Source organism: Thalassophryne amazonica, chromosome 10 (assembly GCF_902500255.1).
Source record: "Thalassophryne amazonica chromosome 10, fThaAma1.1, whole genome shotgun sequence".
Classification (NCBI taxonomy): domain Eukaryota; kingdom Metazoa; phylum Chordata; class Actinopteri; order Batrachoidiformes; family Batrachoididae; genus Thalassophryne; species Thalassophryne amazonica.
The window spans coordinates 88,881,001-88,905,662 of record NC_047112.1 but is presented as its reverse complement, the minus strand read 5'-3'; the positions used below and the strand labels follow the sequence as shown (position 1 = coordinate 88,905,662).

The following is a 24,662-nucleotide window of genomic DNA, read 5'->3' as shown; positions in this document are numbered from 1 at the left end:
TTAGCACCTGCTGCCAAACGGGACTGTGGTGCCTAATTAGCAATAGCCATTATTCAGTGTTGTTGGCTGATATCCATTATTTCTCCAAAAATATTAGTCCTATCAATGTTCCCTTTTGGCAGCATTCATCCTTGATCCAAAATACATACATAATACATGAGCATTCTAAACAGCAAATGTCATCTCTCCCATCAAAATTATACGTCGCACGCAGAGCTTTTTGTCTTTTCTGCATTCTGCCACAAGCAGGTGCATTTATTTTTCCTGAAAACATTCTGGACTCACACACCATTCCAACTCATTGTAGAAACTTTGCATAATTTATGACCGCCCTTGAAAAATGTCAGCTTCTTATTTTATAAACACTACCCAATATAGAGCCCGTGGATCCCCACGTTCAACGTGCTAGTGTAAGATTGTGTGAAAGAAAGTTTCTGATTCACTTGTTGGGAAGTGGGGGGGTGTTATCCATTTGATAGAAATAAAAAGTTTCAAGTGTATAATTTGATTTCAAATAATGTCAGATCAGATCCATTTCACTACATGTGTTCTGTATGTGTATAAACTATGGCCAGCCTACCTTAGCTTCTGTCAGGGATTTGTCCCCCATGATCCGTGACATTTGTTTCTTGGACCCAGCCACAAACACACTGCAGGGTTTGCATGACATGCTAGATATTGAAAATATGAATCCCAACGTTCACTATTGAGTCCCAGCACCTCAAGGAAACTTTGCCACCTCACACAAGCCCCAAATTCAGTGCACAGAGCTGATACAGTGCATCCGGAAAGTATTCACAGAGCTTCATATAATTGTTTTTTTTTTTTAAAGATTTTTGCAAATTTATTAAAAAACTAAACTAAGAAATCATATATACATATTCAAACCTTTTGCCATTGAGCTCAGGTGCATCCCATGTCCACTGATCATCCTTGAGATGTTTCTACAGATTAACTGATTGCATCTCGGGGTTTGGTTCTGGTGAGTTTGTGCTGGTGGAGGACTTAAATTTTGATTGGTTGTCATCAGCTTCTGATGGGTTAAAGTCTGTCTGTGACTTATTAAATTTAAGTCAATTAATAGATAGTCCAACCCGGCCTAACATTAAAGAATCTTCTCAGTCATCACTGCTTGATTTAATGCAAACAAATGCCCCTAATACGTAAGTACAACCCCTGGCAAAAATTATGGAATCACCGGCCTTGGAGGATGCTCATTCAGTTGTTTAATTTTGTAGAAAAAAAGCAGATCACAGACATGACACAAAACTAAAGTCATTTCAAATGGCAACTTTCTGGCTTTAAGAAACACTGTAAGAAATCAGGAAAAGACATTGTGGCAGTCAGTAACGGTTACTTTTTTAGACCAAGCAGAGGGAAAAATGGAATCACTCAATTCTGAGGAAAAAATTATGGAATCATGAAAAACAAAAGAACGCTCCAACACATCACTAGTATTTTGCTGCACCACCTCTGGCTTTTATAACAGCTTGCAGTCTCTGAGGCATGGACTTAATGAGTGACAAACAGTACTCTTCATCAATCTGGCTCCAACTTTCTCTGATTGCTGTTGCCAAATCAGCTTTGCAGGTTGGAGCCTTGTCATGGATCATTTTCTTCAACTTCCACCAAAGATTTTCAATTGGATTAAGATCTGGATCCAGGCCATGACATTGACCCTATGTGTCTTTTTGCAAGGAATGTTTTCACAGTTTTTGCTGTATGGCAAGATGCATTATCATCTTGAAAAATGATTTCATCATCCCAAACATCCTTTCAATTGATGGGATAAGAAAAGTGTCCAAAATATCAACGTAAACTTGTGCATTTATTTGTGATGTAATGACAGCCATCTCCCCAGTGCCTTTACCTGACATGCAGCCCCATATCAATGACTGTGGAAATTTACATGTTCTCTTCAGGCAGTAATCTTTATAAATCTCATTGGAACGGCACCAAACAAAAGTTCCAGCATCATCACCTTGCCCAATGCAAATTCGAGATTCATCACTGAATATGACTTTCATCCAGTCATCCACAGTCCACGATTGCTTTTCCTTAGCCCATTGTAACCTTGTTTTTTTTTCTGTTTAGGTGTTAATGATGGCTTTTGTTTAGCTTTTCTGTATATAAATCCCATTTCCTTTAGGCGGTTTCTTACAGTTCGGTCACAGACGTTGACTCCAGTTTCCTCCCAATCGTTCCTCATTTGTTGTGCATTTTCGATTTTTGAGACATATTGCTTTTAGTTTTCTGTCTTGACGCTTTGACGTCTTCCTTGGTCTGCCAGTATGTTTGCCTTTAATAACCTTCCCATGTTGTTTGTATTTGGTCCAGAGTTTAGACACAGCTGACTGTGAACAACCAACATCTTTTGCAACATTGCGTGATGATTTACCCTCTTTTAAGAGTTTGATAATCCTCTCCTTTGTTTCAATTGACATCTCTCGTGTTGGAGCCATGATTCATGTCAGTCCACTTGGTGCAACAGCTCTCCAAGGTGTGATCACTCCTTTTTAGATGCAGACTAATGAGCAGATCTGATTTGATGCAGGTGTTAGTTTTGGGGATGAAAATTTACAGGGTGATTCCATAATTTATTCCTCAGAATTGAGTGATTCCATATTTTTTTCCCCTCTGCTTGGTCTAAAAAAGTAACCGTTACTGACTGCCACAATTTTTTTTTTCTTGATTTCTTATAGTGTTTCTTAAAGCCAGAAAGTTGCCATTTGAAATGACTTTAGTTTTGTGTCATGTCTGTGATCTGCTTTTTTTTTCTACAAAATTAAACAACTGAATGAACATCCTCCAAGGCTGGTGATTCCATAATTTTTGCCAGGGGTTGTATAATGGTGTCGGTGTTTTTGTGAACAAGTGACCACTGTGTAGTTGCAGTGGTCAGAAATGTCAAACTTTCTAAAGCCAAACCATGAATTTTGCTTGAGAGAGAGTTTAAACATTTTCAGGAGCATGCTTTTTTTTATAGGATCTACTAAGTGTTGAGTGGAAGTGAATCTCCATTTTAGGCGATGTTGAGCTGGCCTGGAATTAATTTCATGAGGAATTCTTCTAGCTAATAAATAAGCATGCTCAATTACGTAAATTTAGAGTAAAGGGGTGGAATAATCCCTGGTTTTCCATGGAGGTTGGAAATCTTAAAGAAAGAGCTCATGCCTGGACCACGGCGTGAAAAACTAAATCTGAGATGGACAGGATTATTTTTCGGCAATTGCACAATAAATGTACGTTTTTGATCAAGAAGGCAAAATCTGACAATTTTTTTTTTAATCCGAAACTACCAAAAGTTTAAATGAGCCCAAGAAATTTTTTAGGAATGTTGTTAGATCTGCGACTGGTGCTATGTCTTCCAGTGATTTGCCTACTTTCTTGATCAGACTCTATAACCCTGCCTGATAAGGGCACCATGGTAAATTATTTTAATGAACATTTTGTTTCAGCAGGGCACTTGTTTGATTCTTTTAACATTGATTTTAAAGGAACAGTTGTAAATAATGAATTTGCTGCTGTAGATTGCCCCCCTGTTGCTTGTTCTTTTAATTTTCTTGTAATACCCTCCAAACGGAATTGAAACTGCCTGGGCTGGTTTCACTGACAGCTTTCCGATCAATATTAGAAAACTGACAATGGAAATCTTTTGGACAATTTGTCGGTCTTAAACCCTGTCAGACCACCAGCTTTATTGTGCTAGAGCTAGCATTGTTAATTAAAATAATTGTGTCCATATGTTAGCTGCTTGTTTGTATTTTATGGCTGATGTGTTGTTTTTATTACTGTTTTATTATTGCTTTGCCTGATGCTGTGTGCTGTTGCCTTCTAGGCCAGATTCCCCCCGTGAAATAGGTCTTGATCTCATTGGGTTTTCTTTTCTGGTTAAATAAAGGTTTTATTTATTTATATATATATATATATATATATATAAATAAATAAACTGGAGTCCATCTGGGGTAAATTCAGTTGATTGGACATGATTTGGAAAGGCACACATCTGTCTACATATAATGTCCCACAGTTGACAGTGCATGTCACTGTCAGAGCTCCAGTATTCCTCTATGGAGAGTGGAGAACCTTCCAGAAGGACAACAATCTCTGCAGCAATCCACCAATCAGGCCTGTATGGTAGAGTGGCCAGTTGGAAGCCACTCCTTAGTAAAAGGCACATGGCAGCCCACCTGGAGTTTGCCAAAAGGTACTTGAAGGGCTCTGAGACCATAAGAAACAAAATTCTCTGCTCTGATGAGACAAAGACTGAACAAGTGCCATGCTTGGAGGAAACCAGGCACCATCCCTACAGTGAAGCATGGTGGTGGCAGCATCATGCTGTGGGGATGTTTTTCAGTGGCAGGAACTGGGAGCCTAGTCAGGATTGAGGGAAAGATGAATGCAGTAATGTACAGAGACATCCTGGATGAAACCTTCTCCAGAGCGCTCTTGTCCTCATAATGGACTGACAGTTTATCTTTCAGAAGGACAATAACCCTAAACATACAGCCAAGATATCAAAGGAGTGGCTTCAGAACAACGGTGAAGATTCTTGAGTGGCCCAGCCAGAGCCCAGACCTGAATCCGATTGAACATCTCTGGAGAGATCTGAAAATGGCTGTCCAGTGTCTACACTCTTCCCATCCAGCCTGATGGAGCTTGAGAGGTGCTGTAAAGAGGAATGGGTAAAAGTGCCAAAAGATAGGTGCACCAAGCTTGTGGCATCATTTTCAAGAAGACTTGAGGCTGTAATTGTTGTTAAAGGTGCATCAACAAAGTATTGAGCAAAGGCTGTAAGCACTTACAGTACGAGTTCGTATGTACATGTGATTTCTAATTTATTTATTTATTTTTTTAATAAATAAAAAAAAATGCACCCTTTTTCGTGTTGTCATTATGGGGTGTTGTGAGTAGAATTTTGAGGGGAAAAATAAATTTACTTCATTACCTCCGCCAAGGATGTTATGTTTTCAGTCGCATCCGTTTGTTTGTTGGTTGGTTGGTTTGTTAGCAGGATGACTCAAATCCTCAACAGATTTCAATGAAATTTTTACCGGGGTGTATCTTGGCCTAACTTAGACATCATTAAGTTTTGGTAAAGATCCGGAATACGATTCGGTTCCAGTAATTTTTTTTAAGGATTCTTTATCATTGCAGGATAGGGCCAATTTCAACATTTTTGCATCTAACTTCACAAAGACGGGCCACAAAGACTGAATAAACTTATTAGAAAAGAAAAAAAACTTGTGTAGTTCATGCAGTTTCTCTTTATAAATACATTTGCTGAAGATCTAAGGGTTTAACCCTCTGGGGCCGACGCCGTCATATACGACGGCTGAGACCAAGCTTTTCTAAATTATAAATAACATTTGAATGATATGAGATAGAAAGTTACTTTTTTTTTTGTAAAAAGTTAACTCCGCTGACTTTCGAGCCACCATCCACCATCTTTGTACTTCTCATAGAAGCTGTGTGATGACGTGAGCAATGTGAGTGTCCAATCGGAATTGGTTCACCGTCACTTGGTTTTCCAAAATCCAATCGTAGGGCTGATTCACCTCACGTGACACACCAAAGATTGTTTTTAGGAGTGATGTGTTACTAGTTTATTATAGTTTGCTGTGTGTTTTGAATAAATGTGTGTAGAAAAATTATTTTCCGCTTTACTTTTTCCTTTCTTATTTCTGATTGTAAACCTTTATTGCACTTATAAAACACAACTATAGCATATATATTTTGAAAGTACAGGTTGTCCTGAAAAAAAGAGACATAAAACTTGATTGTGGGATGCAGGGAGAGCTGTTAACAGCCATAATAAAACATTTATGCCAGGCGAGTGAACTGTCCAAAAAATGCCCTCGGACCCCAGAGGGTTAACCACTGAATCTGAAACATGATGGTAGATGCGTGAAACGACGTGGAATAAGTCTCTTTGCCAAAGGGTATTCCATGTGACGTCAGTGACCCTATGGCCTTGGCGGAGGTTTGCACTCTCCGAGTGCTTCTAGATTTGGAATAAGGCTGTAACATAACAAAATGTGGAAAAAGTGAAGTGCTGTGAATATTTTCTGGATGAATTGTACTGTGATGGAGAACAGCATCTGAACTTTTAATCCTCTTCAGCCCAGGCAAAATTATAATTTTTTTTTTTTTTAACACATTTTACAAACTTCATGTCTTGACAGTAGCAAGGCTCCCATTTTAACTTAAATGGGAATTGGTCGGTAATTCATGCAGATACAGTTTGTCCACAGTAGGTTCCGTGATGAATATGTGCACAACTTAATCATCGGTCTTATCAGACGGTTTCACCGTGCGGCAAAGTACAGAACTTCATACAGAAGTACATAACTTCATTGAGCACTTACTAATGCCAGCTAGTGTTGTAAAATAATACCAGTTTGATTATTTGTGTTTGTAATGGCCTTGAAACCAGGTCGTCTTGGTCAAGGTCAAATGTTACATCACTGCGACACTACATTGCATGCTCAGTATGATGGTAGCATACAGTATTTGGTCTAGTTGGTCTGGTTTCACGCTGCAGTGTTGTCACACTTTTCATGGTGTCTTATGTTTGGTCAACAAATACAACAGAGAAAACGTCCGGCTTCTTCCAGGACACGAAGTCGTTACCCTAATTGTTTGTCCAACAAGGTGTGCCCTGGAACACAGTAAAAGCTCAACCAGTTCTCCCTAATGTAGCCCACATTCTACCTTGGTTCAAATCCACATCAGACTGGAAAATCACTAAGTGCTCATGGGCAAAATTCTTAATCCCCAAATTGAACCCGGTATGCAATTGAGTGCTTTGCTAAAAGGGCATTTTAAGGGTCAGATTTATATTATAAATCATTCAAGATACTTATTTTTGCATTAAAATTTTATCACGGGGTACCTTCAGAACCATGTTTCTTTTATTTCAACAGAGGCTCGGCATATCAGGCACGGACTTGGAAGATGGGGGTTTTTTTGGTATTAAAAAGGTTTTTTGAATATTCATAAAGTATATCCCGTACATAGCTTTTATTAGGTTACTATGCATCCCTTTAGGAGGACCCTTCATAAGGAAACCTATATGAAATATAAACCTAATATTTTGTATTTTTCATTTTGCCCCATAATCTACATTTAAAAATGGTGTCCTATGCATTCAACCCTGTTTTGAGTGTGAGCGAACAGAGGTCTATCTTAGAGCTCTAAATAAACTGTACTTTTCAGAACTTTAAAGTTGTGTAGTATACAGGGTTATGTAAAAGTTTGGGCACCCCTGATGATTTCCATGATTTTACGTTTATAAAACATTGGTTGTTTGGATCAGCAATTTCAGTTAAATATATCATCTAGCAGACAAACACAGTGATATTTGAGAAGTGAAAGGAAGTTTATAGGATTTACAAAAAGTGTGCAATAATTCTTTAAATAAAATTAGGCAGGTGCATAAATTTGGGCACCCCAACAGAAAAAAATACATCAGTATTCAGTAGATCCTCCTTTTGCAGAAATAACAGCCTCTGAACGCTTCCTATAACTTCCAATGAGAGTCTGGATTCTGGTTGAAGGTATTTTGGACCATTCTTCTTTATAAAACATCTCAGGTTTGTTGGTTTCTGAGCATGGACAGCCCACTTAAAATCACACCACAGATTTTCAATAATATTCAGGTCTGGGGACTGAGATGGCCATTTCAGAATGTTGTACTTGTTCCTCTTCATGAATGCCTTAGTAGATTTTGAGCAGTATTTAGGGTCGTTGTCTTGTTCAAAGATCCAGCCCCGGTGCAACTTCAACTTTGTCGCTGATTCTTGAACATTGTTCTCAAGAATCTGCTGATATTGACTGGAATCCATGTGACCCTCAACTTTAACAAGATTCCCAGTACCTGCACTGGCCACACAGCCCCACAGCATGATGGAACCACCTCCAAATTTTACTGTAGGTAGCAAGTGTTTTTCTTGGAATGTTGTTCTTTTTCAGCCATGCATACCACCCCTTGTTATGTCCAAATAACTCAGTTTTAGTTTCATCACTCCCCAGCACCTTATTCCAAAATGAAGCTGGCTTGTCCAAATGTGCCTCAAGCGACTCTGTCTGTGGCATGTATGCAGAACAGGCTTCCTCTGCATTACAGCATCATATAGCATCTCCTTGTGCAAAGTGTGCTGTATAGTTGAACGATGCACAGAGACACTATCTGCAGCAAGATCATGTTGTAGGTCTTTGGAGCAGGTCTGTGGGTTGACGATGACTGTTCTCACCATCCTTCACTTCAGCTTATCTGAGATTTTTCTTGGCCTCCCACTTAGGGCCTCAACTAGTACTGTGCCTACGGTCTCCCATTTCCTCACTATGTTTCTCACAGTGAAAACTGACAGCTGAAATCTCTGAGATGGCTTTTTGTATCCTTCCCCTAGACCATGATGTTGAACAGTCTTTGTTTTCAGGTCATTTCAGAGTTGTTTAGAGGCTCCCATGTTGCCACTCATTAGAAGAGATGCAAAGAGGGGAAACATTTGCAAATGGCCACCTTAAATACCCTTTCTCATTGATTGGATTCACCTGTGTAAGGAGGTCAAAGGTCAGTGAGCTAACCAAAACAATTTTGTGTTCCAATAATTAGAGAAATGTATTCAAATCAATAAAATGATGAGTGCCCAAATTTATGTACCTGCCTAATTTTGTTTAAATAATTATTGCACACTTTCTGTAAATACTAGAAACTTCATTTCACTTCTCAAATATCAGTGTGTTCGTCTGCTATATGATATATTTAACTGAAATTTTTGATACAGACAACCAATGATTTATAAAGGAAAATCATGGGGTGCTCAAACTTTGGCATACAACTGTAGTTATTAATGCATCCTTGCATTTTATGAGTACTTGAAGCACATAGTGCATGTCATGCTGTTTATAGTTCGGTAGGCAGTATTTACCCACCAACTTTCACTGACAATACTGTGTCCACTTTTAGAGTGTAGAGAGGGAGAACCTGTGACAAGCAACTTGAGAGCAATGCATGGCATCATCACTGTGTTCCAGCTAGCTCGATTTCAGAGGGCGTCACGCACTGCCCTCATCCTCCCACGCGCTGCTCTTCCGTGCCCACACCCCAGCCAAATTCCATCCATCTTGCCAGTTTCCTTCTACCTTCCCAAACCCAGCAGCATGATCAGCGGTTCCATAAGTATGTCCATAGCCAGAAGTAAAGCTGTGAATGCATTTGAGTGGCACAGTTAGCATTGCACTGTGTGATTCAGCGCTTGATGGGGTGAGCCATTCATCACCAGTTTTACCTTCATTTGAATGCTGGTGTGTACGTTTCCAAAACTGAACACCAGCTAACCACTTTAATTTTTCATCTTTCCAGAGTGCTCTGCTGTGTGTGTGTGTGTGTGTGTGTGTGTCCCACAACGATCAGTGTAGTTGAATATATTGTCATCTGCTTCGGAGCAAAGTGGAGAAAGAAAAGACACTTTCAACAGAAAGCATCAGACTTTTGATTCTGTCATCGAATACGCACATTTTGATGCTTATCGACATATTTTGCTCTGCATGTTTGCTGATGAAACATTCTCCGTTCGTGTGATGCATTGGATTCGTATTTTATTTATGTGGTTTGCATGACGTTTGTCAGAGAGTAGCAGCTTTAAGTCCGCCACATGAGGCCCGGCCTTCTTTAGTGTTTGCTTTACCAGAGTGTCTGGAGTTAGTAAATAACTGGAGTTAGAAATAAGAGTGAGTGGGTTCACATACAGGGTGAATATGTAATTAACTCCACCTGGAGGGCAGTGAAAGACAGATAAATCTTTGCCAAAAATACAGATCATACGACTAAAGGAACATCATACATTTTTACCCTTTTCTTGTTGATTACTTTCATTGAATGTAATTTCCCCCCAATCTTATTTTAACATGTTTGAGATTTTTTTGTTTTATGTGAGGTAATTAATAAATAAATAGAATTTTAAAAATCCCATTGATCCCTGGGAGGACGATGCTCCCCCTCAGTGTTGCCTCTGTACAACACCACAATGCAGTGGAAATTAAAGAATCAAAGTGTATTTTGTATGTAATGATTATAAATGTGTAACATTAACCATTTATGAATGATTGTAATTTATAGCATTATGTACAGTTTTTAATCCCCTGCTCGGTGAAGGCCCAAAAGCGGATTATGTCGTGGCGATTTCCATTTGCCCCTCCCTCTCTCCCTCCTTGCGTCCCACAAAGGGTATAGGCGTTCTGAAAATCAACTTCTGTCACATTTTTAGGAGGAATTTCTTCTTTTTTTATATTAACACTTTTATTAATAAAGCATGTCAAATTTTCACAAAGTTTGACTCCATACAATCCTTTTGCTTTATCAAACACAACTTTTGGTGTCAAAGAACACTCGAACATGGGTGGGTGAGGTGGGGCAGCCAAACCACAATCATATCTACACAAGCATTGAGATGTTTAGGAGGAACGTCAGGGGAAAAAAAGTCCTTGATATATGTTGATTATACGCATTTCTCTTGTTTGAAATATTTATTATTCTGTCCTGTGATTCATTAGCAAGAAATGTTTCTCTTGATTTACAAATGAAATTATTCCCTAAAATTAGCTAATTTTACAGTTTTTGCTAGAATTGCAAATAGCTGATGTGTCCTGACAAAACAAATGTATCAGATATGTTGAAATGGTATCGGAATGCAGCAAGCACTTGTACAGAAGCAGCATTTTCCAGCGCAGGATATTGTGCTCTCAGAGCACTCTTGTTCCAGTTGCAGCTACAGAAGCCTATAACTCCTTCTGAGTTGTTTCTTTTGGCGACGTCCCTCACTAGTCTCCTTCATGTACATTCAGTCTGTACAGACTTCAGTGAAGTTTTGTGTAAAGCATTGATACAAAAATGGATTGTGTTAAACTGAGTGCCAGATATATCGACATCAATGTCAGAAAATTAACACTGGTGCTTTATTTTCTCTTCACATTTTCACATTTTATTAGAAAAAAAATACAATCCCAGCATCACATGCCTTTCACTTTTAGCATAAAATTTCATGTTTGCTTGTTTTTAGATCTTTCCTCTACCTCTGCTTTATGTGGGAAATCAAATCAGTGGCCTGTTTGGAACCAAAAGGCTGAAGTAAGTTCTTGTCTATAAAGTGGCTGAACGATGCTTAAAGGGAAGTTTGTCATTGCGTCACAGGGTATGGTGCTTGTTGTTCTGCCAATATGATTTTGCAATCTCTGTCCCCTTCCCCCAGCCTGCCCATGTTTACAGTCCTCAGGAGGTTCTCCATCTTATTTACTATGCTGGCTGAGGGATTTCTGCTCAAGTGAGTCTTTGTTACATGTCATTTCTCAGATATTTAATGTCTTTTATTAAGAAGAATATATACCGAGCTCCTCTGTTTATACTGTCTAATATTTGCGTTCTGGAATGATGTTGGATTGAAATTCATTTCATTTTTGCAGGAAGAAATTCTCCAGGCCAGTCCAGCTGACAGTATTTACAATGATCCTGGGGGCCTTTATCGCTGCAAGGTAACTTGTACCAGGTGTTGCAGCTTTTAGCCAAACCAGAACTATATTGCCTTTGTTATCACTACTGAGGGTCATCTTGTTCTGATGCACATCCTCTCTTAACCGACGTCATCTTCAGAGTCATAAGACACGTGTAGTTAAAGGAACCCTGCTGGAGTAGAGGATGGAAGGAGAACTGATGACACACCTACCTTGACCTATTCTTTTCTCCACAGTGCTGACTTGTCCTTTGACCTTGAAGGTTATGTATTCATCCTTCTGAATAATGTGCTGACTGCAGTCAACGGAGCCTACGTGAAACAGAAATTAGATGCAAAGGTATGTGGCAGCAGCACCAGATGAATAGTAAACATTGTGGGATAGGAGGGACTATTTTTGGCACTGAGCTGAAGTTGGTGAATTTGGAAAACTGAAACTGTCCTTCAGCAGCTGGTTTAAAGGCCCACAGTGTTCTCTCACACCGAGGGGGTTTTGTGTCGTCATGGCTTAAGTTTTTCTGTTTTTTTCTTTTTAATTACTCGCTTGCTTTATTTAAAGTTTGTGCTGTGTTTGGCTCCACTGTGTTCTCTGCAGTTGTGAGTTTTTTTTTTTTTTGCTTGCATCCTCAAAGGCAAAGCAGATCTAATCCTGTAACTGCTTGACTGTCCACGCATGTCTGTCTGCGTTTGGTCGGTGTATGTGTGATATCTTGGTAAAGATTTCATAAATCAATGCGAGACTTGGTACAGAACATCTCGTCACTAAGCTCTCAGGTCAGTTTGATGTTGGCTATATTTGAGTTTTAGTTGTGGCGACCAAGTTGTTAAATTTTCAGAAACATTGTGTATGCAGTATCTTGAAAAAGGCTTCATATATCAAGGTAGAATTTGGTAGACAGGATCAGCTCACCAAAACTTTCCAACATGTTCGATGTTGGACACCTTTAACTTACAAATTTGGTCACTAGGGAGTAGAATGTGAAATAGTGTGTGCTATATATATATATATATATATATATATATATATATGTGTGTATATATATATGTGTATATGTGGGTGGGTGGGTGGGTATAAGCAAAATTTAATATGCATATGCATTTATTATGCTCAAGTGCAACCAGTATATTTAGTTAAAAGCAACCTTTAATGTGCATGTTTATTGTCAGAATCCTTCAGTCATCATTGGTAGAACTCATGTTGCATGTAAACCCAGTAGGTTTATTGAATTAATTATTTTTTTTCCAGACTCACTTGTGAAGCATTTCCAAAAACATGGCCTGTGGGGCGCAAACTAGCAGCACTGATTTGGAGGATTCACGGTAGCTACTGCCTGTCAAACCAATCATGCAGCTCACTAAATTCTTATACCTTTTTTTTCTCCCAAATTAACACTTTGCCTTCAAACAGTGCAGATGTTTTGCGTTACGGCTATCATGATAACAAATTTTGTTGGCTGATATATTGTTCATGAAAATATCACGATAAAGATGTCTGTCGTTTTAAGATAATTTTATGCCACTGCAATGATGAAGCATACCCTAAAACTGCAAGTACATCTTTTAAAACAAAAATGAGCTTTTAATTCTCAACAATATTTAACATTGAAATTGAAACGTGATAAATATTAAAATATCAAAAATAAATATAAGCAAGACATTTGGACTCTGTTAGTGGCAGTTTTGGGCTGTGGGGGTGTGGTAATTCGTACTACCTGACAAATGCTTTAAGCGCATCTTTAAATGCTGGTTTTTAAACTCTGTTGAATGGCTCCATCAGTTTGGCTATAAATGGACTAGTAGTAGTTGTGACCGTGCACTATTTTGGGCTGTTGCATTTATATTTGTATTGTTGGGTAAACTGTCAGTCAGGGGTGTGGGGCTCTCCATGTTCATCTGAGGTTTTTGTTCCCACATCCTGGAGGAGATTGTTTTTGTTGCCACCGTTCTAAAAAAAAAAAAAAAAAGTTGACATACTGGCTCATTGGCGTTACTGGGTTCGTCTTGATCATTTTGCTTAAATCCAAAATGTTCCCACACCATAGCTGTGGAATTTCTTTGAAACCAGTTCCATTTATTTTTTTTTTACTTTCTGGATGGAATTGTGCAATCACTTCGACTGGCTGGTTCAGTGTTTTGTTTATGTGTGCCTCCCAGAGAGACTTGTATCCTGTAGAGAACAGGCTGAGAGGGACACCAACAACGCAATTAACTCAAATGTTTGTTACTTATGTAAACAAACGCTTATAAAGGACAATATATCAAGGCCAGCAAAGTTATCAAATTTATTTTTATATATTTAAGGATAAGTCGATATTTTAATTATTGTGACAGGCCTATTTGTCATGAAATTGGAGTTATTGAGGAGTTTTAACAGCAGCAGTGGATTGCACCAAAAGTAAGGAAAAATATATTTTTCCTTCTCTAGCGTGTTTATTTTGTAATTATGGATGGGCTGACTGTATAAATGAATTGCCTTTCTGAAACTAATAAAGTAATCTGAATATATATGCAGTACATTCATGTTGAATGGCTCCATCAGTTTGGCTATAAATGGACTAGTAGTATTTGTGACCGTGCACTATTTTGGGCTGTTGCATTTATATTTGTATTGTTGGGTAAACTGTCAGGGGGGTGGGGCTCTCCATGTTCATCTGAGGTTTTTGTTCCCACATCCTGGAGGAGATTGTTTTTGTTGCCACCGTTATAAAAAAAGTTGACATACTGGCTCATTTGCGTTACTGGGTTCGTCTTGATCATTTGGCTTAAATCCAAAATGTTCCCACACCATAGCTGTGGAATTTGTCTTTGAAACCAGTTTCATTTATTTTTTTTAAACTTTCTGGATGGAATTGTGCAATCACTTCAACTGGCTGGTTCAGTGTTTTGTTTGTGTGTGCCTCCCAGAGAGACTTGTATCCTGCAGAGAACAGGCTGAGAGGGACACCAACAGCGCAATTAACTCAAATGTTTGTTACTTATGTAAACAAACACGCTTATAAAGGACAATATATCAAGGCCAGCAAAGTTATCAAATTTATTTTTATATATTTAAGGATAAGTCGATATTTTAATTATTGTGACAGGCCTATTTGTCATGAAATTAGAGTTATTGAGGAGTTTTAACAGCAGCAGTGGATTGCACCAAAAGTAAGGAAAAATATATTTTTCCTTCTCTATTGTGTTTATTTTGTAATTATGGATGGGCTGACTGTATAAATGAATTGCCTTTCTGAAACTAATAAAGTAATCTGAATATATATGCAGTACATTCATGTTGTCATTATGGGGTGTTGTGAACAGACGTTTGAGGGGGAAACGTATTTATTCCATTTTGGAATAAGGCTGTAACATGAAATGTGAAAAAAGGGGGGGGGGAAAAAAGGGAAGCGCTGTGAATACTTTACAGATGCGCTTTGTGGGCATGTATACTCTTATGTGCTCAACAAATTTTGACTCCTGTCAACACAACAAAAGTCAGACATTATTCTTCACATTCTCAATAATCTTTTACCCATCAGGCTTATAAAACTGTCAGGAAACACTGAAAATTACATTTGTAGATTATACCTTGTTTAATCTTGCAGAAGCTCAATGTTGGGTTCTGGAATGCAGTTTAGAGTAGGGATTGTCTTTGTGATCCCAAACAATAGGTCCACAGTTCTAGGCCACCTGTGCCCCATTCTCCATATACATCTAGCATTTCATCAAGAAGGGAATCTAATGTAAAGTCTGCGCCAAATCGACATTTGGCTTCATACCACTGTGGCAGCCCTAAGCAAAATGCAAGTAACCAAAAGATTTTTGTCTGTTAATTTGGGCTGTTCTTTACAGATGACTGTTACACCACAAAAAGATTTGTATCTTATTTTAGTTAGTTATGTCACATGGACCCACTGTGCCGTACTCGCATTACAGCCGAGGCAGAACTGGATCCAGATTTAGTCTGCGATGCCTGTAGAGCTGCATGTATTCTTAAGTAACAGGTGTGTGTTTATGAAAGATGGACATAGGTGAGATGTGCACAACATCTGTGTGTATGTGGAAAAACACACTGAAATGCTTATGTCTCTTCTGTCTTCTGTTCTCCCACCCTTCCTTGCCCATCTGTTTCAAACAGGAGTTGGGAAAATATGGATTATTGTATTATAATGCATTATTTATGTTACTTCCAACTTTGCTATTCGCTCATGTGACTGGAGACATACAAAGGGTGAGTCTTCCTTTTTGTATTTCTGCTATTTTTACTTCTCTTCATCACGCATCCAGTCTTCTTTACGGTGCCTGAAGTGTAACATTGACTCCTTGTCATGAATTTTCCATCCAGATACTGATTGATTTTAAAGAATGCTTTTCAGTGAGTGTGCATGTGTGCAGTCTTGGGTGTGTGCTGTACATATGAGCTGCCTGTTTGTTGGTTAGCGTGGGCAGAGTCCTTCTAGTTTGCCCAGCTGGGGCCCGGCAGTCCGAAAAGCACAAAGCTGCTATTATGCACTTAGTCGAGTTATTGCAGCGATGCTGACAACTTCCCCAGAGTGTATTACACACCACAGTTCACATACAAACTAATATGAGTAAAACTGGTGGAAAATCAATTTGTTGAATTGAAAAGTATGTTTCGTAATTGTTGGTGGCACTAATGCAGTCAACAAATCCTCAGTTCTTCACTGCTGTTGCATATCTGTGTAATCTACTGTATTTACTTTCTACCATATAATGTCAAATAAAACAAATGCACTTGCATTATTATTGCAGTAACTCAACAGAAGCAAATAACTAAAATATTTTGGAGGTGAAAGATTTTAATATCTACATTCACAACAGTAAAATATTTCACCTTCAAAATATTGGCAGTGCTTCTTCTAGTGCTTCTGGTTTCAGCCTTCAGATCGCCCATGTCCTTGGGGGAAAATGCTGGAGAAATGTGCAGATCTATTGAGTCAGCAAAAGTGCCACGTTTGTGAATTTTGACCACAGATACAGTGGGGAAATAAGTATTTGATCCACTGTCAGTTTTGCAGGTTTTCCCACCTAGAAAGAATGGAGAAGTCTGCAATTTTTATCATAGGTACAGTTCAACTGTGAGAGACAGAATAAAAAAAAAATCCAGAAAATCACATTGTATGATTTTTAAATAATTAATTTGCATTTTATTGCATGAAATAAGTATTTTATCACCTACCAACCAGCAAGAATTCTGGCTCTCACAGACCTGTTAATTTTTCTTTAACAAGCCCTCCTATTCTGCACTCTTTACCTGTATTAATTACACCTGTTTGAACTTGTTACCTGTATAAAAGACACCTGTTCACACACTCAATCAATTACACTCCAAACTGTCCACCATAGCCAAGACCAAAGGGCTGTCTAAGTACATCAAGGACAAAACTGTAAATGTAACCTGAACAAGGTTGGGAAGGGCTACAAGACAATAGACAAACAGCTTGGTGAGAAGACAAAAACTGTTATGATTATTTATTAGAAAGTGGAGGAAACACAAGAGGTAAGGATGATTCTGAGAAAGCTCAGAACTACACAGGAGGACCTGGTCAATGACCTGAAGAGAGCTGGGGCCACAGTCACAAAGATTACATTAGTAACACATGATGCCGGCAAGAATTCTGGCTCACACAGACCTGTTAATTTTTCTTTAAGAAGCCCTCTTACTCTGCACTCTTTACCTGTATTAATTGCACCTGTTTGAACTTGTTACCTGTATAAAAGACACCTGTTCACACACTCAATCACACTCCAACCTGTCCACCATAGCCAAGACCAAAGAGCTGTCTAAGGACACCAGGGACAAAACTGTAGACCTGCACGACGCTGGGATAGACTACAGGACAACAGGCAAGCAGCTTGGTAGAAGACAACAACTGTTATGATTATTTATTAGAAAGTGGAAGAAACACAAGATGACTGTCAATCTCCCTCGGTCTGGGATTCCATGCAAGATCTCACTTTGTGGGGTTAGGATGATTCTGAGAAAGCTCAGAACTACACAGGAGGACCTGGTCAATGACCTGAAGAGAGGTGGGACCACAGTCAAAGATTACATTAGTAACACATGATGCTGTCATGGTTTAAAATCCTGCAGGGCAGCAAGGTCCCCCTGCTCCAGCCAGTACATGTCCAGGCCCGTTTGAAGTTCACCAGTGACCATCAGGATCATCCAGAGGAGGCATGGGAGAAGGTCATGTGGTCAGATGAGACCAAAATAGAGCTTTTTGGCATCAACTACAGTTGTGTTTGGAGGATAAGAACAACCCCAAGAAAACCGTCCCAACCATGAAGCATGGGGGTGGAAACATCATACTCTGGGGGTGCTCTTTTGCAAAGGGGACAGGACAACTGCACTGTATTGAAGGGAGGATGGATGGGGTCATGTATTGTGAGATTTTGACAAACAGCCTCCTTCCCTCTTTAAGAGCATTGAAGATGGGTTGTGGCTGGGTCTTTCAGCATGACAATGACCCCAAACACACAGCCAGGACAATTAAGGAGGGTCACCGTAAGAAGCATTTCAAGGTCCTGGAGTGGCGTAGCCAGTCTCCAGACTTGAACTCAATAGAAAATCTTTGGGAGCACATGGACTCTTCTGGTGAGCCGAATAGGTTGTGCGAGTTTTTCTGTAAATAGACCCTGAAAGGTGCTGAGGATTGTATTGGAGCCACTAGTGTCTATATGAGGAGGTATTTCTTATCAGAGGACACTCTAAATATCACCCAAAAGAGTCTTAGTGTACAGCTTGTTGGAAATCTTAGGAAGCAGACTGGGATTGCTCTGAGAATTTGTAAACAGGAATCTGTGACGAGGTGACACCATCTGTGGTCTAGTGACCCTCGACTTGCTTACAGAGGAATCAAAGCACTTTTTTCCTCTAAACCTACAACTCATCCCACTGCAGTTATGAGGGAAGATGGTTCAGTCCTCACAGATACCTCTGCTGTACTGTCACGTTGTGCCACCTACTTTGAACAGTTGTATGAAGGCACCTTGACGCATGAATTTGATCCCCACACTGCCACACAATTTGTCTTTCCAATGCCAGTGCCACGCAATATAAAATAATCATTTCATAGCCTGTGACGCATTTGCTCTCAGAAGTTGGCTGATGAAATCATTCATCGCTCCCAGAATCAGAGATATTATCTACAGCTGCAGGTTGTCTTGCGCGCATCGTGCTAACGCATTTGGAATTTTGTTTCAAAGGGTGTCCCAAAAAATATACATTTAAAACACTTAGTTTGACCCTTAAATACTACAAACGTAATCACTTATGTTTCTTTTTTACTTGCAGAGACCCTGAAGTTTATGTTGATGTCAAGCAAGACTCAGGAAAATGCCAAGATTAACCATACTACAGCGAACAAAAATTGAGTTTTGGCACCAGACCAAAAGTGTCAAACAGGTGCAATGACTTTAGATTGACAAAATGCAGGGCCAATATTGACATTGGTCTGAAAAACTTCAACCATTCAGCTTTCTATCCAGCCATAAATTTATTTCCTAGACTATGCTTGACCATTTTCTTTGCTGATAAAATGTTGCATATTGTTTGGGGACACCCTATACCTTCTTATGAGTTAGATAATGTATCTGAAATATTATGTTTATTATAGATGTAACATCTTGTCAGAATCATTCAGATGCCCTGCGCACAATGACATACAGTGACACGCAGTGTTCATGCAGGTTGCACAATGTTCACGAATTTAATGTGCCAGACGTTTTGAACACTTCAAAATTTTCTTTGCACACTGGCATGCAGCCGTGCACATATTATGACGACTTTACTCACCGGCACGCGAAATTGTGTGCCATTGCGAGGATCAAATTTGTGCAAGTGTCAAGGTGCTTTAAGAACTCAGCCACATGGGGTGTGCAGCCAGTACATTCTGAGTGCCGGTCCCAAGCCCGGATAAATGAGGAGGGTTGAGCCACAAAGGGCATCTGGCGTAAAACAAGCCAACCCAACTATGCAGACTAAGAACTGAATTTCCATACCGGATCGGGCAGGCCTGGGTTAACAACGTCCGCCACCGGTGCTGTTGCCCAACAGGGTGCCAGTGGAAATTGGGCTACTGCTGGGTGAAGACGATGAAGAAGAGGAGGAGAACGTTTCCACAAACAGCGGGTGAAGAAGAAAACGAGAGTGGAGACTTTGTATGTTGGTAGTATGACTGGTAAAAGGAGAGAGCTGGCTGATATGATGGAGAGGAGAAAGGTAGACATATTGTGTGTGCAAGAGATCAAGTGGAAGGGAAGTAAGAGCAGGAGCATCGGCGGTGGGTACAAGTTGTACCATGGTGAGGACAGGAAGAGAAATGGTATTGGGGTCATTTTAAAGGAAGAGTATGTTAAAAGTGTGTTGGAGGTTAAGCGAGTGTCTGACAGGGTGATGAGTGTGAAGTTGGAAATTGAAGGGGTGATGATGAATATCATCAGTGCAGAGCATCTGCTTAGACATTGTAGCCATGTGGAGCATTTCTCTGTGCAGGTGCCTCAGTGTTGATGACCCCAGTGGCTGGAGAAGGCCAAGGGGGTGTCCATGTTTCATCTGGCTATGGCGGATAGATGGTTATTTTAGAGTTGTGGGGATGGACCGGTTGTCTACCTGGGTGATTGCCAGCCAGAACCCAGTGCGGTGTTGTGATATGATGGATGCAACAAAGTGCATTTCCAGCGTATGTTCCCAGACTTAACTCAAAACATTTTACCATATTTCCCAGAGTACAAGTTTTTTTGTTGTTGTTGTTAGTTTGGGAGGCCCTGCTACTTGGTGTGACTTATAAACCAAAAATTCATGTTTATGAATAATAGTAATAATGACTATTTGTATAGAACTTTCCTAAGAATCAAAGCACTAAACAAAATATACTCCAATAATAAAAGAATAAATGGCAGTAATAGAAAAATACATTACAACAATGCAGAAAAATCCCAAAATAAAGAGCTCATAACACAGAAAAAAGGTGTGACTTATAGTCCAGTGTGAAATATATATTTTTCCCCTCTTCGAGGCATTTTTTGACAGGTGCGACTTATACTCTGGAAAATACAGTAGTTGTTTGGTTTAACTTCTGTTGTGTCTTTTTATACAGCTCAGTGTTTCCTCTACAGTTTTTTTTTTTTTTTTTTTTTTCAGGCCTGGTAGTACCTCGAAATCAGTCTCTTGCATGGAAAAATGAGAGGCACTCGGAAACACAAAAGCTGAAGTTTAAATGATGTGGTCAGTTACTGAAAGGTGGCATTGAATCCTTGATCAGACTTTCCGTGGAGCTTATTTTCTACAACAAAATACAGACAGGTGACTAAACTGAACAGCTGACAAAGTGACCTGTGACGTTGTTCCACGTTCAGCCACTAAAACCTTTGACAAAGGCTGTTCAAACTTCATCCTTCCAGAAGTTGCTCCCTTCTTTGGTGCTGTACAGTAGTGGTGGTGGAATGAAGTGTCAGCTACATTTTTCACATAGCTGTTAAATTGAGTTGAGATCTAATGACTGAAGACCATAGTGTGAGAACAACTTTCTCACATTCAATAAGTTATTTGAATAATTGTGCGGTGTGGATGGGGGTGGGGGGGGGGGGGGGGATTGTGGCCTGGAAGATAGCTCATCAGGATAAACATGTTTAGTCATGTTGGAATATTTAAAACAAGGCTGTTCGGATGCTGCAACTCCAACAAGACTATTTACTTAAATAAATTACAGGACTAACAATTGCTGCTTCCACTGATCGCATATATTTAGTGTCAGCGTGAGTGAGTGAGAGAGATGATTGAAGATGTTTCCATCAGCAGTGTTTTTCTGTTTGATTCTGTCATCAGGCAGTGGAATATGAAGGCTGGTCAGATCCAGTTTTCCTCATCCAATTTGTCCTGTCCTGTATCCTGGGGTAAGTGACACTCGGTGCTTATGTATACATTTGCAAATGTGCAGCTCTAATTGCTGTATAATTGGAGTATAAATTGCTTTTTGTTTTGTTTTTTAAATGGCTTGGGAGGTTCTTTGAGTTATATTCTGGTGTGAATAATGTATTTAAAAAAAAATGCTGCACTATCATATGTGGCCAAAAGATGGCACCATCTACACTTGTGACCTACCACTTGAGTTAGAAGTCATTCGCACTCTCCTGTAGAAGCAGCAGCAGAGGAAAAGTGTTGCTTTGTCTTAGAGAACTGTAAATGTAAGAAATGTTTACAAATGGAAAAGCCATGCTTTGGAATACAAAGAGAGAATAAAATTTCTCATATGATTTGGAACAACACTTGTTTGGACTGTGTGAGACAACAAAAACGGCTCTTATGAATTCTGTGCCGAACACTGAAGAAGAAGCTAAGCTGCAGTACCTGGTGTCACACATAGCCTGAATGAGGCCGAATGCTGTCCAAATGCCAAATCGTCCCGGATCTGAAAAGTGTCAAGGTACAGTCTGAAAACGGCAGACAGATGGACAGACGGCAGTCACAGAGCAATCGAAACGGGCGGGCCCATTCACGCGGTTGCCTCGAGTGTTTTGCACAATCCCACTGCAATCTACATATTCCTTCAGCGTCATAACAGCATTCGGAACAATCTGATCACAGTCAGGGGAACCCCAAAATGGATCGGGCAGATCAAATCCTGCCGGCATGTACCATTTGTGCCGCGTATGTACACCTCCACTGGATCCCATTCAAGAAGCACAAAGGAAATATTGATGTACAACATGTATGTGACAGGCATCCATCATGTGAAGTGGATGTGGACATTGCGCAATCAAACCGAAAGCAGTCTTTCACTGCTATGTCATTGTCCGGAGGAATGATGGTGGAACTGTTTCGCCAGCCCTTGACACCATAGATAGATATGTAAACTCACCTCCGGTACAGCCCCAGGTGTGTCTCACAGCGCAGGGTGGACACCGCCCAGGCATTGCAGCCTGTGATTAAGTTTCTCTCGCCGGTTTAAACCCAACCCCTGCCACATTTCTCCATGTAATATGGAGTTGTGTCAGGAAGGGCATACGAGATAAAACTTGTGCCAGTTTGACATGCAGATCCACCTTGGATTTGCTGTGGTGACCCCGAGTGCAAAACAACGAGCAGGGACTTACTATTTGTGTTGGATGAATTTACTGTTTATTTACAATTGATGGAATCTCCATGCGGACTCTTCTGAGTAGTGAAACGCGCCTAAACTGTCATCGTATAAACCGGTTATTCGCACTCACCAGACAAAAGCAAAAGTTCCAATGCTTTTGTATAGTTTTCCATGTAATAAACACTGTATATACTGGACTTTGTGTAACGGATTTTCGCTCACATCGGACAAAACATTTCGCCTCATCGCAATGTATTTATAAAAACCCCTCGCACTTATCGGACAGATCAGTCTGGGTGTGCCCAGTCGCAACAGAGGTATGAAATAAAGTTCAGCAAAGACACTCACCGATTTGAGGAATGTAGGTACCGTATTTCCTTGATTAAAAGTGCTGGCGTTTATTTTTTCAAACCGTGTTCACACCCGGGCGCCTAAATGAGGCAGGTCTTTTATTAACATTATTAACAAAATGCTGCTTGCAGCCTGCACTGTAATATGATGTTAAGTTTCACACATATCCCTGGGTGTGGCACACCAAAGACAACCGCTATAGATCAGAACCCTTTGCGTGGCTGTGAACCCTCTCCAGAGTCTGATGCGCACCTGCTCTAACGACTGAGACTGCAAAGGCTGTGATGGGCCGCTTTTATGTTTTCACTCCTTCCTCTCCTGTCATATTTTAATAGTTTTTGCAGTGTGCACGTCGATTACATTTTGATCATGGATCAAATACGTTGGGCAGAGAAGTCCCCAAATATGACCCTCTTTTCAACACGAACTCTAAAAAAAATACAGACACTCAAAAGACCTACAATTCATGGAGAGAAATTGCACGTACTGTACCGTTGGTTTGGAGGTGGATGATTGTATAAAGAAGTGGAGGTTATTGAGGGACAAATGGATCCAAAAACTTTTCCTGCAGAAAATTGCAATAAGACGCCCACCAATGTGCCAGAGAACTTTAAAAGGGTCACGTGCACATTGACATCATTGCATGGCTACAGAGTTACGGATTTGTAGACACATAAATCGGTCTTTAGGATTTTAAGGCACCACTCTGCAGTGGACTTAGAAAAATGAGTGACTTGACTAAATGTGATACTTTTAATGCACATAATGCCCGGCTCTTATTTAAGGCAGGCGTTTTTTTGTTTGTTTGTTTGTTTTTTATTTCAGACAGAGTTTTGACGTGGCCATTAAATGAGGCAGGCCCATATTGAAAGTCAGGTGTTTAATCGAGGAAATGTGTAAACCTAATAGGTGCTGGGGATTCCCTGTAGATCGTTCAGTGCCTTCTGATTGTAACTAATCCGTGACATACATATAACGGATATTGTCCGTTTTATACATATAACTGATTTATGTCTGTTTTATACGTGTAGGGGATTTTGAATATAATGGATAAAATTCACTGGTCCGCTTGAATCCATTATATGCAAGCTTTACTGTATATCTATGCCTGTTGTGTAGTCTACATAGTGTGCTGGCGATAACCATCTTATTTATGTTCAGTGCAGCAGTCCACCTGAGTCTGCCCTCTCTTATTTCTCTCATCGTCATTTGTGCCTCATATAGTGGCATTAATTAAATGGACTGCATTTTACATAGCTCAAAGCGCTTTACAATGATGCGTTGCATCCACCTATACACTCACACACTGATGCCATGGTGCTCCTTAATGTTGTTATAAATAATGCCTCAATTAAATGGATCTTGCTTCATGTTCCGGGGGGGAAAAAAAAAATATATATATATATATATATACACACACATACACCGACAGAATCTTCACTGATATCCATCTGAATCTTTTGAATGGTTTCCAATTGGCTGTGTCTAACAGTTTCTGAAAAAAAATTCATGGAGCAAAGCGGCAGTCGCTCAGCCAGTTCCCAGACAAAAGAAATCCGACGAGGGGGGTGGACCAGTGCTCACTCAAAACCTGCCCACAGGTGAATGATGCAACCGACAGGCGTGAAAAAACTCACGCATGCGCACGAAGGTTCAAGCTTGGCTGAAGCAAGCGCACATGATTCAAATCCATATAGTTTTTGAAAAAAATAAAAAG

General features: G+C 39.8%; 1 protein-coding gene across 3 annotated transcripts in view; it reads left to right on the top strand.

Moving 5' to 3' along the window:
* The window catches only part of LOC117519151 (UDP-N-acetylglucosamine/UDP-glucose/GDP-mannose transporter-like), a 79,279-nt gene that overhangs the window by 5,272 nt on the left and 49,345 nt on the right, over positions 1 to 24,662 (top strand). For all 3 annotated transcript variants that reach the window (XM_034180463.1, XM_034180462.1, XM_034180464.1), the window contains exons 4-9: positions 11,064 to 11,131; positions 11,253 to 11,324; positions 11,464 to 11,532; positions 11,748 to 11,850; positions 15,628 to 15,720; positions 21,340 to 21,407. In XM_034180463.1, coding sequence (XP_034036354.1) covers positions 11,064 to 11,131; positions 11,253 to 11,324; positions 11,464 to 11,532; positions 11,748 to 11,850; positions 15,628 to 15,720; positions 21,340 to 21,407 — 473 coding nt within the window. The remainder of the gene's footprint in view (positions 1 to 11,063; positions 11,132 to 11,252; positions 11,325 to 11,463; positions 11,533 to 11,747; positions 11,851 to 15,627; positions 15,721 to 21,339; positions 21,408 to 24,662) is intronic.